This window comes from Betta splendens, chromosome 15 (assembly GCF_900634795.4).
Source record: "Betta splendens chromosome 15, fBetSpl5.4, whole genome shotgun sequence".
NCBI lineage: Eukaryota > Metazoa > Chordata > Actinopteri > Anabantiformes > Osphronemidae > Betta > Betta splendens.
The window spans coordinates 5,009,379-5,026,450 of NC_040895.2; the positions used below are offsets into that span (position 1 = coordinate 5,009,379).

Below are 17,072 nucleotides of genomic sequence, written 5' to 3' on the forward strand. Positions count from 1 at the left end.
AAAGAAGAACTAAAACTACCACTTGAGGACACATCTGAGTTTATTCCCAAATAAAACCATAACAAACTAAAGCATTATCAGTCTTTTACAGCTTACAGTACATACTTTTTTAATATTTGTAATGACACAGATCAGGTACCAACATTTTATAAAGAAATCAAACCTCATAAAATCCCAGGGTCCCTTTAACAATGACCATAAATATTTAGTGGCTGGTTCCACACTCATGAATGCTTAGTTGTCCAATCGTATCCTTAGAGTGTTCCTGATCACATGCTGTTCTGCTATAAACGCTGCCACGGCCCAGGGCAGGGCATATTCCAAAGTCACTAGTCCTCGCAGGTTGAACCTATAGCCTGAGTAGTCCCAGGGACAAGCCCCCAGCAGCCTCAGGCCTGTACCCCAGCTGAACTCCCACACGTAGATGAAGACGGTGTAGGCCATGAGACGCACAGGCAGCGGCTGATGCCGGGTCAGCAGACGGGCCCGAAGGCTCTCCATGAGGTAGAGAGCTGTGGCGTACATAGGCAGCGCCCACAGGCTGCTATGACCTGCCAACCTCCAATCCCGGGTGCCGCACCAGTCCCATGCAGCAGTGAAGGCCAGCTCACAGAGGCAGCCATGCAGCGCATACATGTAGAGACGGGCCAGAGCAGACAGAGGCCGGCTTGAGCTGCTGCCAAGCTGATCTGCTGGGATTCAAAAACATGGAAATGTGGCATTTATATGTTACACAAACTTCTTATTAACCTTTGCAAAGTTACTGCATAATTAACGACGAGGAACTGAACTTCATATGAATATAATACACTGCATAGAATAAAACAGGATAGTAAATTATAGAAAATAGTAAGGTAGGAATAAGTTCCAGTATCCCTGTGGTGTTGAGGCAGAGAGGGGATAGTGAGATGGAAGGGGGGAATCTGAGAGGTGATGATGTGGAGCAGATCGAGGTGCAAGGCTGTGGATGGAGAATTCTGATTCTATTCTATGTTTGATGTGGGAATGTAATGATTAATTTTGAAGATGACACCCAGACTCCTTCAATTCTGTTGAAACTCTGTCAAAGTAGTTTTTTTAATCGCAGTTTAGTTTTAGAAAGTTTGAGGTGGACCAGATTTGGATGTTAGATGGTCAGTTGGTTCGGGAGGGGGTGTGGCGAGGTGAATTTAAAATTTACAATGAATATTGTCAAGGGGAGCAAGGCCGGTGATGAAGAGGACAGAGCCCTGTGTGGAGACAAGTTCAGTGGCGAGTGAGGAGTCTGAGCAGAGCTGAATAGAATCAGACGAAGACCCACAAAATGTATAAACAACAGATGGTCAGAGTTCACATATTGCGGCTGTGGTGGTGATAAGACATTTGAAATGAGGATATTTAGCAGGAGAGAAAAGCATGAGGTTAAAACAAGGTACATACAAATGTACACAACCTCATTCAATTAATGCAATTGAATAATTATTCCACCAAAACACATCACATACAAAGATTTCTAAGAATAAATATAAAGAGACATAAAGAAACCCAAGATTCCAATTTCAGCATGCTCAGAGAGTGAGAGGAAAAACATATTACCTAAACCAAACATAATGGTACGAAGTAGAATGTATAAAATTAGCAGACATTTGTAGTCTAAAGGCTGGAGTGGCATGTAAACAGCTACATGTACAGTAGCTTCCATGAACTGATGCATGTTGATCAGCCACAGTGGTGGACGGCACTGGTTTTATGTCCAAGATGTGTTTAGGCGGTGGCCAAGTGTATTAGCTGTATTAAAGTTTGACAGCTAACAACATTTCTATTTGGAAGAGCCCATCTTTTATTGTCCTTTGCGGTTTCTTATCTTGGTTCATCCCTGCACCACCAGACACACATTGTATATGCTTTAATGTGGATTAACGGGTTAATTCTCAGCTTAGCAAATTAAAGGATTTGGAAAATCGAGTATTCAACAGAATGTCTCTACATGGTAGAAAAGGTCAAGCACAGCCTAAATGTCAGTTAGATAATTCAGTCAACTCGTGTCCAAAATAGCAATAAATTAACCTTTCACAGGACCGTTACACTGACTGCAACTGAGAGAAGGCAGCAGTGACAATAAATGACACATTCAGGCATAGATCGTGTTAAGATGACTTAAACAGCACCAGTTCTCACCTGGGTCACTTCTACCTTGCGTTCCCGTCGTATTCAGCTGTCTCACCTGCATCCCTGGGCAGCATATGGGTCTCTGTACCGTTGTAATCCTATTACTTCCTAGTGTGTGTGCATGTTTGTCTGTGTGGATGTTGGGCTAAACATTAAGCTGCTCCATGTTATCAGCGAGACAGTGATGCCTCAGTCACAGCCCAGAGGAAAAAACCTGGACCACCTGAGAATACGCATTGATGCCATATGGGGCGAATGAACGCTCTCTTTAATGATACAGCGAGTGAGCAAACAGGCGTATTTATACAGGCTTACTGTAGGTCATGGGGGGTTATCAGAGAACCACAGCAGGGTGTGTCGGAGAAGCTGCTCAGAAATTTGTCGCGCAATGATAAACTGAAGAGCTGAGTCTCCCCTTATTAATATTTTGTGTCATTATTCAGTTTGTGGAGCTCGTAGCATGGCTTTAAGGGCAGCGGCATTAGCCTGACTCACAGTACACGCCTCTGGTACGAAACCAACAGTATATACAGTTTAGATGAAATCCTCCACCACTATAGGCTCCCAACTGTAGAGCGTATAGTGTAAGTCCAAAGCCATCACTGGGTTCTGTGTGTTTGTTTTGTGTGCGCTCTAATAAAACATTCAGATGACCTCTAGATCAGAGTCCAGTGGTTCTAGCAAACACACCTCCAGGGATGTGAGGGGCGGGGTTTTGGGGGGGGCACGCTGCTGTATAGGAGTTAGTGACCATAAAGCTGCTGAACTGACAATGGTCTGACTGTGTGCATTCCCCCCGTGTGTGTTTATTGTACCGCTGAGCCAGAGATAGTGTTAATTTCCCTAAGTATGATTAGGGAGAATAACCCACACACTCTGAGAAAGTGCAGGATGTTTCCTGCGAATCCTCCTCCACACCGACCCTCTCTGGCATGCTCCAATGAATTTGGTTCAAACTGATCAAGATGACCTGAAATGGCTTGAAGAGAGATCCAGGTACAGGTTCTAAGTAAATAAGGCCTGAAATGAGAAAACACAGCGAGACAATGTAAACGAGTAGATGAAATGAAGAGACGGGATCAAACCTCACGTGCAGTGACATGCAATGAGGCCAGATGCGATTGAAATTGACTGGTTTGAGTAAACTAGCAGCAAAGCGGTGGAGGAACACACAGGGCACATGCAGAATCATGAGAAGCAAGTAGTAATTCAATGAAGTGAGGAGTTGCCTCACAGGGGGATGATATAGAATATTGTGATAATAGCAGTAACCCTTTGAGGCTTAAATAATAAATAAATCCTGGCTTAAAGCTCAAAATATTTTAAACCCTAAAATCAAAATTCCTTGATAATTTCTCTGGAAAAAAAACACGGTGTAACTTTACAAGACATTCGACTGGGAAGGTGACACCAGTACAATACCTGAAGATTTACACATGCAGGTTATTCTATGTTACCATATTAAATAATTATGTCTAATAAGTATGGCAGTAACAGAAAACTAATTATATTTATTCATTATTGCGTTTTCCAGACAGACTGAATATCAAAAAAAACATTAACAGCGCAGCACAAGGAAGTGCTGCAAAGGTGTTTATTCACCTGAACTTAAAATACCAGAAGTGATTGTGTCACGGCTTGTTCTGACAAGCCCCCATGAGGAACCAGCTTTTGTGAAGGGAATGTAATAATGATCCTATCTCCTCTGGTTGCTTTCACTACAGCCTGGGATATAAACACACACGGCACCGTCTTCACGCTGAGTGAACTCATTACACTGGCTCTCTGAAGGATGAGGTCCTAGGACGTTTTGGAGTGAATTAGGTCTTAACTATAGGTGAGTATCTGTTTCTGTTCCACTTTGTTTTAGACTTCTTAAATCTAAATCTTCTATCAGAGAATTTTTTACTATTTTAGAATTTTGATATCAACACGGCATAGTTTCAGTGATAAAAACTTACATATTCAGTCAGGATTTCCATGCAATGCTAATTTTGCTTAGATACTTTTTTAGACAAAGGCTTCAGATTCTAATAAAATCAAGTATTCCTTTGGATCAATCCAATTCCAAATCAACTTCACCTTTACCAGCCACAGGATTTCCAAAAAGAGTCTATGTGTACAGCTTTTTATTTAATACTTTGTGTTTAGGCAAGTATGTTTGGAGCAATTTTCCAGCAGTCAAGTATTCAGTTTGTGTCATGCCATCTCTGATCTGAATCCGTGTGTATAAAATGAATTACAATCACACCTCTGTCTTGTAACATTCCAGAAAAATGCTTTTTGGCAAGACCTTTCTGAAATCATGCGGCTGATTAATGATACAAAACCACAAACCGACAGCTGAGATGCTGTTTGTTACCTTTGAGTGTGTGTGTGTGTGTGTGTGTGTGTAAGCTGTAAACCTCAGCTTTAACACTGTATTAAACTGTATATTAGTAAATCTACAGAGAAAGAAATTTCTCTTCTTTCTGTTCAGGACACTTGCTGGTGAAAAACCAAACATGGATGTGACAGTCCCCACTACAGAGGCATCAAATAAAAGCAACCTTCACTGTCCATTCATCTCTTTGAATACTGACGGAGCTGGGAATTTGTTCCTGACAATTGTCATGAGCATTGAGATGATTGTGGGCCTTCCATCAAACACGGTTGCTTTGTGGATCTTCTGGTACCGCATGAAGCTGTGGAAAGCCTACACTCTCTTCCTCTTCAACCTGGTCCTGGCCGACTTCCTGCTCATCATCAGTGTGCCCTTCCGCATCGACACTCACCAGCGGGGGGAAAACTGGGTGTTTGGGTCAGTCTGGTGCCGCGTCAACCACTTCATGCTTACTGTCAATCGCTCTGCCAGCATCGCGTTTATGACAGTTGTGGCGCTGCATCGCTACTTCAAAGTGGTCCATCCCCAAAACTGTATCAGCCGCATGACCAGGACTCACGCGTGTTTGCTCGTGTGCCTCATTTGGACGACTGTAATCGCTCTTTCCATTCCTCTCTTGGCCACCGACCTCCTCCATGAGCATGGTAACATTGTCTTGTGTCGCAGCTTCAGCGCCTATAAGGAAGTTCCTCTGTTATTAAGGGGACAGTATGTGGCCTTTATTTTAGAATTCTTCCTGCCGTGGCTGTTGTTGCTTTACTGCTCGGTCCGGATCACCTGCTTCCTGCGTCAGCGACAGATGAGCGGGCAGAAGAAGGTGCGGAGGGCCATCGTAGCAGTCGGGGTTATCAGTTTGGTGTTTACAGTCTGCTTCATGCCTGGCGTCATCACAGGTCTGGGGGCCTTGTACGTCCAAAAGGTCCACCCCACAGACTGCGCGTCTTATTGGTTTTTCACCCAAGGCTTTAAGCTGTGCATCGCGTTCACCTACCTCAACAGCACTCTGGACCCTGTCATCTACTGTTTCTCCAGCTCCGAGTTTCGTGACGTGGTCAAGAGCTCCATCGATCACATTTGCTTGGCAAAGACTTTCACACCAGTCAATAGCACAAGCAGTAACCAATAAAAAGGCAAAAAAAAGCAAACACTGGACATATTAATGCACTGACCTGAGGACAAAGTCTTTATGTTGTTTAATGGGACATCTGTTGCCTAGCAGTAGAGATCTGATTATTTCTCTTACATATTTTAAGAGAAATATCTTTCCTTTCTATCAATGTGAAATGTTACTTGTTAAGCAATTATGGCTTATTTCAAGTGTAATATACCATAGCTGTATTAGGAACATTAACACATGAAAGTTTGATTTGTTGTTGTCCCATATGTCACATACAGTAGGTATTCACTCCATGTAAAACAATCACAACATGTATACCAGAACGGATTTATGAGGTCATGAAAAGGGCCAAATTTATTTTGTACTTCTTATAGAGGATATGTACTTTTAATAAAAACATTTGTGTGTCTGTAAAAATGACTGAAGCTTTGGTGAGAAAGTTTCTTATTTATAAATTTAGCTGGAGCTGTTCCAATATTCTTATCTTTGCACATACAGCACAATGCTGAAAACTACAAATCAGGCTTTTAAACTATCATAATTTTCAGTCTATAAGGTGTTTCAGAACTCAGATTTTTACCAGCTTACAAGCTTCATGCCGCCGAACATGGCCGAGATGTTTACACCACTAATAAGTCCAGTCAAAAAGGCCGGTCCATCAGGGCACGGCTGAAGGAAAATCAGGTCAAATCAAGTCATGATTTTATTCATCGTAGCTGGGAATGTATGTAACATTATTTACTGAATGTTTTTTAATCTAATGCTATATTGATTTTTCAGAATAATGTATTGTTTTTTTTTTTTTTGGCAAATGCCAAACGTCATTGCCTGCCGTACAATGGATTTACCCCTGGTCACAAACACCACTTAGCTGTGTAGAAGGCTGTTCTTCAGTTTCCACACACATTTTACGATTAAAGCATTGGAGAATAATTTTGAGGACTGTATATAAGTATTAAAGCTGAATATTTTCATACATAACTTGTATGAAATATTATTTCCAGTAAAGGAAACTGACTGAGAAATATTTTAATTTAGTAGAACAGTTCTTGCTTGCTTCACTAAATGCAGAAGAGGAAACGCTTAATTAAAAACAACAAACCACTGACAATAACAAATGGAAGTTTTCTGCTGTTAAAGCTTTTTTATTACTTTATTTTTAAGTTTAGCCTGTGAATAGTAACAGTTCTTGTACAGTAATAATAATGCCCCTAAGGAAGCTATGATATATTCGTTGATGATTGATTTTAACATTGTCTGCTTTGTGGCCCTTACAAATGTCTACTACTCCTGTTTAATAAGATTTGGTGAGCTGCTGGGTGTTGGCAGAGTGATTGACAGTAAGAAATAAGTGGTTGATGTAGCATCAGACTGACCCAAACTCACAATCTTCTACCTGCAGGTAAGTGCTGAAACTAAGGGCGCAGTAATGGTGAGCAGGAAGTCAGCTCAGCTTGAATTAGGTTGAAGAGGAAGAGAATGTGAAAAGTATAAAAATGCAAAACAAGTTTTACGAGATCATTTTTTAACCCCAGAGTTTCTGCATTAATGATTCAATGAGGCTCATGATTGCTTCAATAATCTATGATTGGTATGAGCCACAAAGTAGAACACTGCAGGCCGTCACTACTTTATGAGTTTAGGTATAGTTTTATACTATAGATTAAACCGCAACAGTAAATGTTTACTTTAAAATAATAAAGATATATGACTGTCACTATTTAATTGGCACTATTTTGATAAAGATTGGTTATTCATCTGGTGATAAACAGGATGGGGAGGAGTGTAATAGAGTGGTTTCTGTCTCCCCCTATTGTCCAGGTAATTGTAGGGATACTTCATTTTACTGTACTATGGTTGGCCAGATCCAAGCTCCATGCCTACATCTACTCCACACATAGAGCTGCACACCTTTTCCTGCTGTGATGCTTTTGGTGTTGTCCTCCATCCCAACCAAACATTCTTCCCCAGGGTGCCATCTCATGTCCACCTTAACCAGTCTATTGATTCACAGGTATTGCCTTGAAAAGTTACTGCCTCGGGTGCTCGGTCACCTCACTCCACATAGTGATAATGATTGATGATGATGATGATATCTGAGAGGATTGAACCCGCTACCTGGGGCGTCAGGAGACTTTGAACAACGAATGAAATGAATGAGACTTTTAAAGCAAAAAGTTACAATAAGTTTCCTAAAATGTTTACATAGTGCATTTATTGTGTCCAAGACATGATATTATTAGCCTGAGAGGCCTGGCTGTCACGTGACAAAGGACGCACGCACAGTAGAGTGAGTCGTGTTTCTGTTTCCTGTTGTTTCATGCTGACTGACCTAATGCAGCTGCAGCCATGTGGCGAGAAAAGGTACTGCATTAAAATGAACGAATCGCTCACCGAGAGGACTCGTTCCTACCGAGTTATATAAAAGATTACTTCATATTGAACGAATCGTTCACGAACGACACATCACTACAGCCTGAATGATGTTAAAGGCTTCAGTAAACCTTTCTTCAAATGTGCACCCTGCCTTTTTCTAAAGTTATGAAACCAGAAAGCATTAGTTGACCAAGTCAACAACTAATACTGCTTTTCAGCCTAAGATACCGCTCTGATAAATCCTAAACTATACAGTAAAGGTACACAGCTCGTTATTAGGTGAGAGCTTTATTGTATACATGCAATACTTTCTTTGTAGTTTACCATAATTAGACGAGATCAGACGTCCTATTATGAAAACCGAAGGTAGTGACGATTGCGCTGTTATAACGATGGAAGAATGAAGGATGGCTCACATAAATCTGGATGGCTTGACATAAATCGGCTCATAATGAGTTCACTCACTGTGATATATATGTAATAATTTGTTATTCTCCCACATGTGCTGCAAAGCAGAGCCTGAGGCAAGAGACACGAGTTCAATAGTGCACAACATTAGAGCACAGCAGCATTAACCGGTCAAGCAGAAGAACGCTATAACACCATTTACTTTTTTACGGATTTTGCACCGTGTTACCATTAGCTGAATATAATAATCACTGTATAATAATCACTGTATAATAATCACTGTGTAATAACACTGTATGATGCACTAAATGTTTTCTCGTCAAGTATCAACAAAGTCGTGATATCACTGTACTGTAAGAAGGGTGAGTTGCATGACGATAGACCACGTCACCTATCATCGAAAAACACAGCAACCCAAACCGTACATCCAAAGCACGGAAACTGTTACAGCAGAGTCCACAATTCTATTATTAACGTTAAGAAATGCATACATGTATACTAACACAAAATACTTCACTCTAGTTTTATACCTACTCTACTACATAAAGCAATCTGCAGCCCGCTCGTAGTGAGCTCCAGTGGCGCAATCGGTTAGCGCGCGGTACTTATATGACAGTACACTGTAGAGCAATGCCGAGGTTGTGAGTTCGAGCCTCACCTGGAGCAGTCTTTTGGAAACCGGATTGTTGTTTTCAGAGTCTTTCTTTTATTTATTGCCCCGCTGGGTTTTACCTCTCCCTTCTATGTCTTCTTCAGTTTAATTGAGGCTATATTAAGGACATCTTTCATATGAATTGTGTTGAGGAGTTTATATTTTTATATGACCTCAGTAACCTTAGTATGTGCTTTCAATATTCTGAATGTAGATCCCTCTTAAGGGCATGCAGACTCGGACAAAATATATAGTAATAGCTTGCTGTTTGAAATACAATTCACAACATTGATTGGGGAGAAAGACTATTCTGATTGTATTTTTGTTTTGTAAATGTAATTTAGTGTGACCACCAGCAGAGTGCAACCTTTCTCTATCTTTGTAATATTGAATTCTGTAGAGAAAGTGCATAAAAGTCTACAAGCTGAATTGACTTGGGTGTCCTTTTGCATAACCAGGGATATAATCTATTCAAAAACAGAAATATTTTTACAGTAACAGATAATTCTTCATGTAATGAAACATTTATATTACAATGCATATTTTTTCCAAAACAAACTCTGACATTCAGGTTTACATCATATGCACAACCATTTCTTAAAAAGTAATTTCATATAAATTTTCATAAAGTCAGTGTCATGAAAGTTTTATCACAGTATATTCAAGGAATTAAGTTGACGTGACGATGCACTATCCTGCCACAAGGAGTCGCTCTTGTCCATTGTTTGGACACAGAGCCAGTTTAGTTTTTCAACAGGTACAAGTGAGAAAGCTTGAATATTACTGGCTGTGTTTTTGATTTGAATGAAAACAGTTGGCGCGGACCTATTTTTTTACTTATGTATGCGTGTTCGGATCTCAGAGATAAGCTAGCTAAGACTTTACTGTCATTGCAACATTGTGCAACAAGATTAAGGTGCCAAACAGCCTGTGCAACATTAAATCACAAATATTGTAAAAACCTAAAAACAGTATAAATAGAAATAGAAAGAAAGACATCAAGTGAGCAAGAAGCTCAGCATCATAGACCAGCCCAAATGGAGCAGACCCACATTCACTCTCACAAGCATTCTATTACAGTTCCATCCTGTGGTCAGATCTTTACGGTATTGCAAAAGACAATGCAAACAGTATGTCCATATCCTATACAAGCTAAAGAAGATGGGTGATGTAGTAAACATGGTGAGCTGAGAAACTGCAAATTCCTCTATTATGATAAGGGTAGATACAATAGGCATGAAGTAATTTTGCCAGTACATGTTAAAAGATCCGCTGCACTATGGAGTATTCATTCAAGTATGGGGCAGTAAATAAAACTTGCCCTTTGAGCTTCTTAAGGAATTATCCTCTTCCTTGATTCTAAGGACACATTATTCTTGCTTTAATGTTGCAGCCATCATCTTTCCAAACAGTTCACAATATGAACCGATTTTCTCCTCCCAAAATGACTTTATTCGAATATGTGTTGGAGGTAATGGTGAGTAAAGAATCAACTTCACTTATTATAGCTGTCCAGACTGGAGCCTAGATTTACCTCTGTATGGAATCAAATATTGGCATGAATATGTGGTATAGTGCTTTTTTGGACCTTCTTTTTTTTCAGCTTAAATTGGGGGTAAGGGGCTTGGCCTGGTATTGGATGCAAATTCATATATTTATTTATAGTACAAAACTAGATAGTGAAGTGAGAAACTGTGATTGCTTGACCTGACTGAAAAAGTGTGTGACAACGACAGAAAAGCACACAAACCTGAAAGCGGCTTCACTGCAGGCTGTGGTGAGGCCTGTAATCCCATCTTGATCTGGCCTGCGGCATTAATCAGCTTCTCTTATTATCCATTATCTATCTATCACATACAGACACACAAGTGCAAAGTTTGCCAAGGAAAGCTTTCAAATCCATTACCACGTAAACCACCAGTAAATCTATTTGATTGATGATAAATACACTTGTCGTAAATCCAAACCACCTGTTGTTGTGACAAAGCTTTTATTTACATCAGCTCCTTAATATAATTGCTTCTCATAAGAGCACATTGTGTCAAAGGGGTGTGAGAAGATTACAAAACTGTCTGCTGCGCACACACTGACATTTAAAAAGCAACAGTTCAGAGATTGCAGCAACTGTTTGACACTGTTTTTTTTTGCTCCAAGTGTATGTAAAGCTCTTTAGAGCCAACCCCCCAGTCGTTACTAAGCACTCAGCAATGTGTCACAAGCTATAATTCGCATCTGCCTCTGGTTAGTGGAGAATTCACTCACTATCTAGCTGTCTGACAGCTCCCAGGCCCAGCTGTTATATATCGTGGCCCTTGGGTTTTGTTCATTACGTGTGAAGGTATAATTATTATCATTATTGTTTTTCTTTTATTATTTTCTTCCACTGCACTCTCAAGCCTGGAGCGACTTCACGGATGGAGCGCTTGTCAAGCTGCCAAGAGGAAGTGATGTAACCCTGCTTGGCTGTACATCAGCAAACTGTGAGGTCAAAGGTGTGTCTCGTTGAAGCAGGATGAATGTGTGTGTGCGTGTCTGTTTGTGTGCTAATATAACCTGCAGCCAGGGAGGTTGAATGAGTTTTGAGGAAGATGTAAGCTAGTGTTTTGTTAGTGGGAATCTAATTATGTGTCTGTTCTTTATGGGAAGTGTGTGAATATTTGGGGTCATCTGGTGAAGTATTCCCAGATGCGCCAATGACATTGTTCAAGCCTCTACTTTCTCCAGGTACCGTGTCATTCTTTCACCTTTCATAATCTTCTCCTGTATGTTTGGCAGCAAAGTTGTTGGATCTAGACAGTGATTTTTGTCATTTATAGTAATAATTTCATTAGGAAAGTAGTTCATAAAGTCATTGCTGCTGAGATTTAAGGGGACAGTAGACTCAACACATCTATGACTCTTAGTCAGCCTGGTTACAGTGCTGAAAAGAAACCTGGCTCTGTTTTTGTTTTCCTCAATTAAGGAGGAATACAATGATTTTCTAGCAGCACAAGTGCTTTTTTAAATATATTTTTATTTTAGACTGTCCTTCTATGCAATGCAGTTTACATTTATTTTGTTAGACACCACTGCCTTTCTAGTTGCTGGGTCCTGTGCTTTAGGCTCCGGATCTCTGAGTCCTCAGACCTCCTCTGATTCACTGCCTTGTTTTTTAGATGAGCCACTGTGTCTAACATTGTACGTAGAGAAGCTGCAGCATCATCTACATCATCAACAGTCAACCTGTTCATACGTAAGGATTAAGGTTCACCTCTGTGTAGCTACAAGACAATGAGGCAAAAGTTGATGGAATCATCTGCTTGAATCTGGCATCAGTGTCAGATAAACATCTGCTATAGTAAGATTTCTTTCCAGCTGTTGCAAGATCAATTATGGTGAATTCAAAAGTTAATAAGAAATGGTCAGATAACAGAGGGTTTTGGGGAAGAACTATTAAATTATCAATTTCAACTCCATATGTCATGACAAGATCGAGGGTATGGTTAAAACGATGAGTGGGTTCATTTACATGCTGAGTAAAACCAATAGTGTCTATTAATAAGTTAAAAGCAGTGCTTAGACAGTTGCTGTCAACATCTACATGAATGTTAAAGTCTCCCACTACAATGACTTTATCTGTGCTAAGAAGAATTCAGAGAACTCTGAACTCTGAATATGGAGCAGGAGGACTGTAAACGATACAAAACACAACTGGCTTCTGAGTTTTAGAGTCTGGGTGAGAAAGGCTCAGAGTGAGGCTCTCAAATGAGTTATAACTATGTTTAGGTTTAGGAGTAATTAATAAATCTGAGTTATAAATTGCTGCTACTCCTCCACCACTACCTGTACTTCTAGGAACATGATAGTTGATGTAGCTTATTGGAGTCGACTCATTTAAAGTAACGTATTTATCCTGCTGCAGCCAGGTTTCAGTGAGACAGAACAGATCTATGTGATGGTCACTTATCAAGTCATTTATTAAGGATTTAGATGAGAGAGATCTGATATTTAATAAACCACACTTTATTAACTTACTGTTACTTTGTTCCGTAAGAGGAGCTGTTTTGATGTTTATTAAATTCTGGTAAGTCACTCCTCTTTGATTTGTGTGTGACTTGTATAGTTTAGGTGGTCGGGGAGCAAACACAGTCTTTATGCGATAACTAAGACTAAGAGTGGGTGGCGGCTGTAGAGAACGTGCAGAGAGGCGTGTAAGACTGCGACTCTGCGTCCTTGTCTCCACTTTGAGTTGTCACGAAGTGGGGAGGCTAAGCAACATGGCCATGTTCCTAGAGAGCAGAGAGGCTCCGTCCCCAAAAAGTGCTCCAATTAGCCACAAAGCCCACATCTGCCGGGGGACTGGTAGCGGCTAAGCTAGGAGGCTCTAAAGGGCCCTGGCTAACTGGCCTGTTTTCTCAGGTGCGAAGCCAAGACTCCAAGCCTCCAAACCTGCAACTAGCGTACACCTATTACAGTTTACCATCACTAAAGGAGTGAGAGGATAAGCTAAACATAAAACACACCGATCACTGAACAGGGGGAAGCCATAGCAAGTAAGATAGCTGCTATGCTAGCAGAGAAAACACTAGATAACTGTAAAGATTAGCAGGACGTTGAATGAAAAGAAAGGATGCTTGAGTGTTACAAGCTTGTTTTGCCACTCTTAGCAGTCGCTACCAATTAGAAGGTGATAATATTCAGAAAAGAGCAGAGAGTAACGCCATACACGCATAGCGGCAGCAAACCTCAGTAAACGGAAGTACGCTTATTGTCAGTCAGCCAATCCCCCTTTGCAGGCACACAAATTATTCACACTCACATTTACGGACAATTTGGAGTACCCCGAGAAAACCCATGCGGATACTGGGGGGAAAACCCCTCGCGAGTCAAACCCAGGTCCTTCTAGCGAAGAGCTGCTAGGGATTTGGGTAGAAAAACAAATTGATTGCTTAATCCAGAAGGGGTTGGCCTGATGCCAGCTTTTACCCACGCAGGCAAAGAGGTACTGCTGCACTTTACTGTACCAGCAGCGTAAAAGCTGTGATTAGAAGTAAACCATTTTCCCAAAACTATTACTAGCATTGCATTTGGCATTTTCATTCAGAATTACCCAGAAGTGAGCAGAGCAGCAGGTGGCAGCTGGAAACGGCTCTGCACATCCTGCACACGCCGAACACCCTCATTGAGCTCGTTAAGCCGCATCCACTGTACCTACAAGTATGTGCAGGCCAACTGATGACGGCACCTCCACAATCTACTGTATGTACTGTAAACATCCCTCCAACAGCCCGGTTCCTTCGTCAACTCCAATCACGCAACCGCACGGCCTTGTCAAAATGACAGTGGATTTTTTGGGGGGGGGTTTGCTCTCCTTCACGCTCCACGTTCAGTCTCTGCTTTGGTATGCAACATGTTGTATGAATCAGTGTGTGTGTATACTGAATGGACTCATTACCCCGCTTTAATAGCCAGGAAATTTGTACTTGAAACTCCTTAATGTCTGCAACTTCATAAATATTCCCAGCAAGGTTTAAGGCTTTCATTTGTGGAAGGAAAAAAGGCAGCTAGCATGGGGAGTATTATCACCGCAGCCAGAGACTTGTTTGTATCCCAGCCTCCTCCCCCTCCCCTGCCCCCGGCCAGGACTCTGGCCTAGCGGGGCCTAGTGAACGACCACATCCTCTACAGCATGCCTTCCCATCCAGATAGATGTCACAAATAATGGGGGGAGCGCTGGGAGTTTGTTTGATTTATGTGAGCTCAGAGCCCTCTAGAATAGGAAAAGTGTATGACCTGATGCGGGCCAAGATCCTTAAAAGGGTCCTTCCTGAGAGCCCGCTCCAAGTAGCGTTCTTGGCTGGATGAACCTGAACTCATCAGCGTAAGCAGAGGGGAGAGTTTTTTCATACCGTGTGTTGATAATCCCAGTGTGTATCTTGCCTCACCAGTTGTTTCTCTGGCTGCCTCTTCCCAGGATACGTTTTCATGTGTACACAAACTCACAAACATGTAAAGTAGGATCCCTTATACTCTGTAAAACATCTTTCTCAACATACATGCACTCGCTTCCCTCTGGTCACCGCGACTTGTGTATTTGCTGCTTTGTTGCTACAACAAACAGCATACAGTAATCTTCATTTTTAAATGACCTGGGCATGTTTCATCAGTTCCCCAAATACTTAATACGCACCCAGTGATTTTATAATGCATCCATTGTGTCCAGTTTGTTCACTGTGCAGCAGTCACGGCACGAGCTAGATAAGAATGGTATAAATTACAGAACGGTGACCTTTGATAGAGGAAGTGGCTTGTCTGATCCTATGCCAGAGGGATTGTGTACTCTACCTGCAGCTTCATGCCAGCGTGGATGGAAAACAGAAAACAAAAAGTGAAGGATCCCAGATTAGTGCGTGTGTGTGAGTGCACAGATGTGTATTTGCTTACCCAGGCCAGCACACTTGCCATGTTTAAGCATGTTTTTAGTATAAAGACATCTTTTTTAAATATGGTTTTTATTTTGGGTGCTTAAATGCAGCAGGGGAGAGTTTTAAATTGGCCTGTGAAACATTTTCTAAGGGGTCACAACGGATGATAATTGGCTACAAGGTTTGAATTGCACTGCAGCAATGGGGGAGTATGGAGGGATCGTGTTTCTCTCCTCTGACAGCAGCACCGTCCTGTTTTAGAGGAGATAAATCCGTCACAGCAAAGCCATCAGGGCCGTCGACTGGATCGAGAATGCGATTCGTTAAAGCCACAGCCAGGACTGCGTGTTAGCATTTGCTCTGTTCTGTCTAAATTTGTTTTCAGACTGGCCGAACATTGTCTGTAAGTCCAGTAGCTTGAAGAAGACTCCAGTCAGAGAATCATCTGAACACGAGCTTCAGTGGAGAAAACTCAAGGACGAAGTTAGCTTCAGGTTGATTCCTGTGATGTGGTTCGAAGGGAGGCCAGTCTGTTACTTTTGGCACGGCCTGTACTTCCTGTGTTTGTATTTCAAGTTCATTTAACACATCAGGGCTGTGTGCGTTTCAAAATCTTCAACCTTTCTTATTATTTTTGAGTTTATGTTAAAACTGTATAAATGTTTGCTGTAGCGTCAGGTTTTTGGACCCTGCTGCGTGTGACTGTGTGTATCAGGCCTCTCCATACCTCTCGTGGGTGTAATGACATGTCATGTCTGAAGGTGGTTGCTACGGTGCCATGTGGCTCCAATCCAGCATGTGTGAGTGTATGAAAGGCACCCTTCCTCCTCCTCCTCCTCCTCCTCCTCCTCCTCCTCCTCCTCCTCCTCCTCCTCCTCCTCCTCCTCCTCTCGTAGGCAGCCAGACGCAGCCAGGCTCATGTGCGTGAGCGCATTAGCCCCCGATGCTGTGTGGTTCTGTCTGCGCCCGGCCTATCGCTCCCTGTGGGCGCATGAAGCTGCCCTTCATGGTGCTGGGGACTGGGAGCTGCTGACATGCCCGCCCAGTTCAAAGAGATGGAGCGGGGAGATGCAGGCGGAGGGTGAACAGAGCAGCCTTTATGCTCACCTTGGACGAAGCTGGGAAAACTCTCCACCCGTCCTGCCTGGTAATGAGCGGGAAGGCAAGTGGTCCTACAGGTGCTGGGAAGTGCCCGGGCTCCGTGATGTGCCACAATTTTGCAAATCTTGAAATGAAAAGAGCGTATACCACAATGCCCCGTGTGTTTTAATCACAGGTAAGTGGTGAAAGATGCAGTGCTCCAGTGGAGTGTGTGAAAATACCACATGCCAGTTTCTATATTAGACTTTATTGGGGCCCTGGGTGCTGCAACAACTGTTCTTGAGTATTATACAATCCCCTCTCCTCTCCTCCTCCATAGCATAGCTTTATTTTCCATTTGCTCCATCCAGCTCCTTCCCCTGGTACAGTATGATTCCACTCTCTAAGTAGCACCATTCCGCTCTGACCTTCATACAAGCTGCCTTGTACAACCTGCAGTCCATGCACTCACACCTGAGTGTAAATACCATTGGGCGTGCTGAC

General features: G+C 42.0%; 2 protein-coding genes and 1 non-coding gene across 4 annotated transcripts; 2 read left to right on the forward strand and 1 right to left on the reverse strand.

The window, feature by feature from the left end:
- Positions 1 to 22: 22 nt before the first annotated feature.
- On the reverse strand, positions 23 to 2,633 carry LOC114841953 (transmembrane protein 229B-like). 2 transcript variants are annotated; one of them, XM_029127258.3, is made up of 2 exons: positions 2,158 to 2,633; positions 23 to 689 (listed from the first exon to the last, which is right to left on the reverse strand). In XM_029127258.3, the coding sequence occupies exons 1-2, from the start codon at positions 2,207 to 2,209 to the stop codon at positions 235 to 237; spliced, it is 507 nt and encodes a 168-aa protein (XP_028983091.1). In that variant the 5' UTR covers positions 2,210 to 2,633; the 3' UTR covers positions 23 to 234. The 2 variants fall into 2 exon arrangements, with proteins under 2 accessions (XP_028983091.1, XP_028983090.1); XM_029127257.3 differs by having other exon boundaries at positions 23 to 692; positions 2,158 to 2,632.
- Positions 2,634 to 2,888: 255 nt separating this feature from the next.
- hcar1-3 (hydroxycarboxylic acid receptor 1-3) lies at positions 2,889 to 6,073 on the forward strand. Its single transcript, XM_029127255.3, has 2 exons — positions 2,889 to 3,985; positions 4,628 to 6,073. Exon 2 carries the CDS (start codon positions 4,653 to 4,655, stop codon positions 5,655 to 5,657), a length of 1,005 nt encoding a protein of 334 aa, XP_028983088.1. The 5' UTR covers positions 2,889 to 3,985; positions 4,628 to 4,652; the 3' UTR covers positions 5,658 to 6,073.
- Positions 6,074 to 9,004: 2,931 nt separating this feature from the next.
- Positions 9,005 to 9,098, forward strand: trnai-uau (transfer RNA isoleucine (anticodon UAU)). The gene is made up of 2 exons: positions 9,005 to 9,042; positions 9,063 to 9,098. It is a non-coding gene; the product is annotated as a tRNA-Ile (tRNA).
- The last annotated feature ends 7,974 nt before the right edge of the window (positions 9,099 to 17,072 follow it).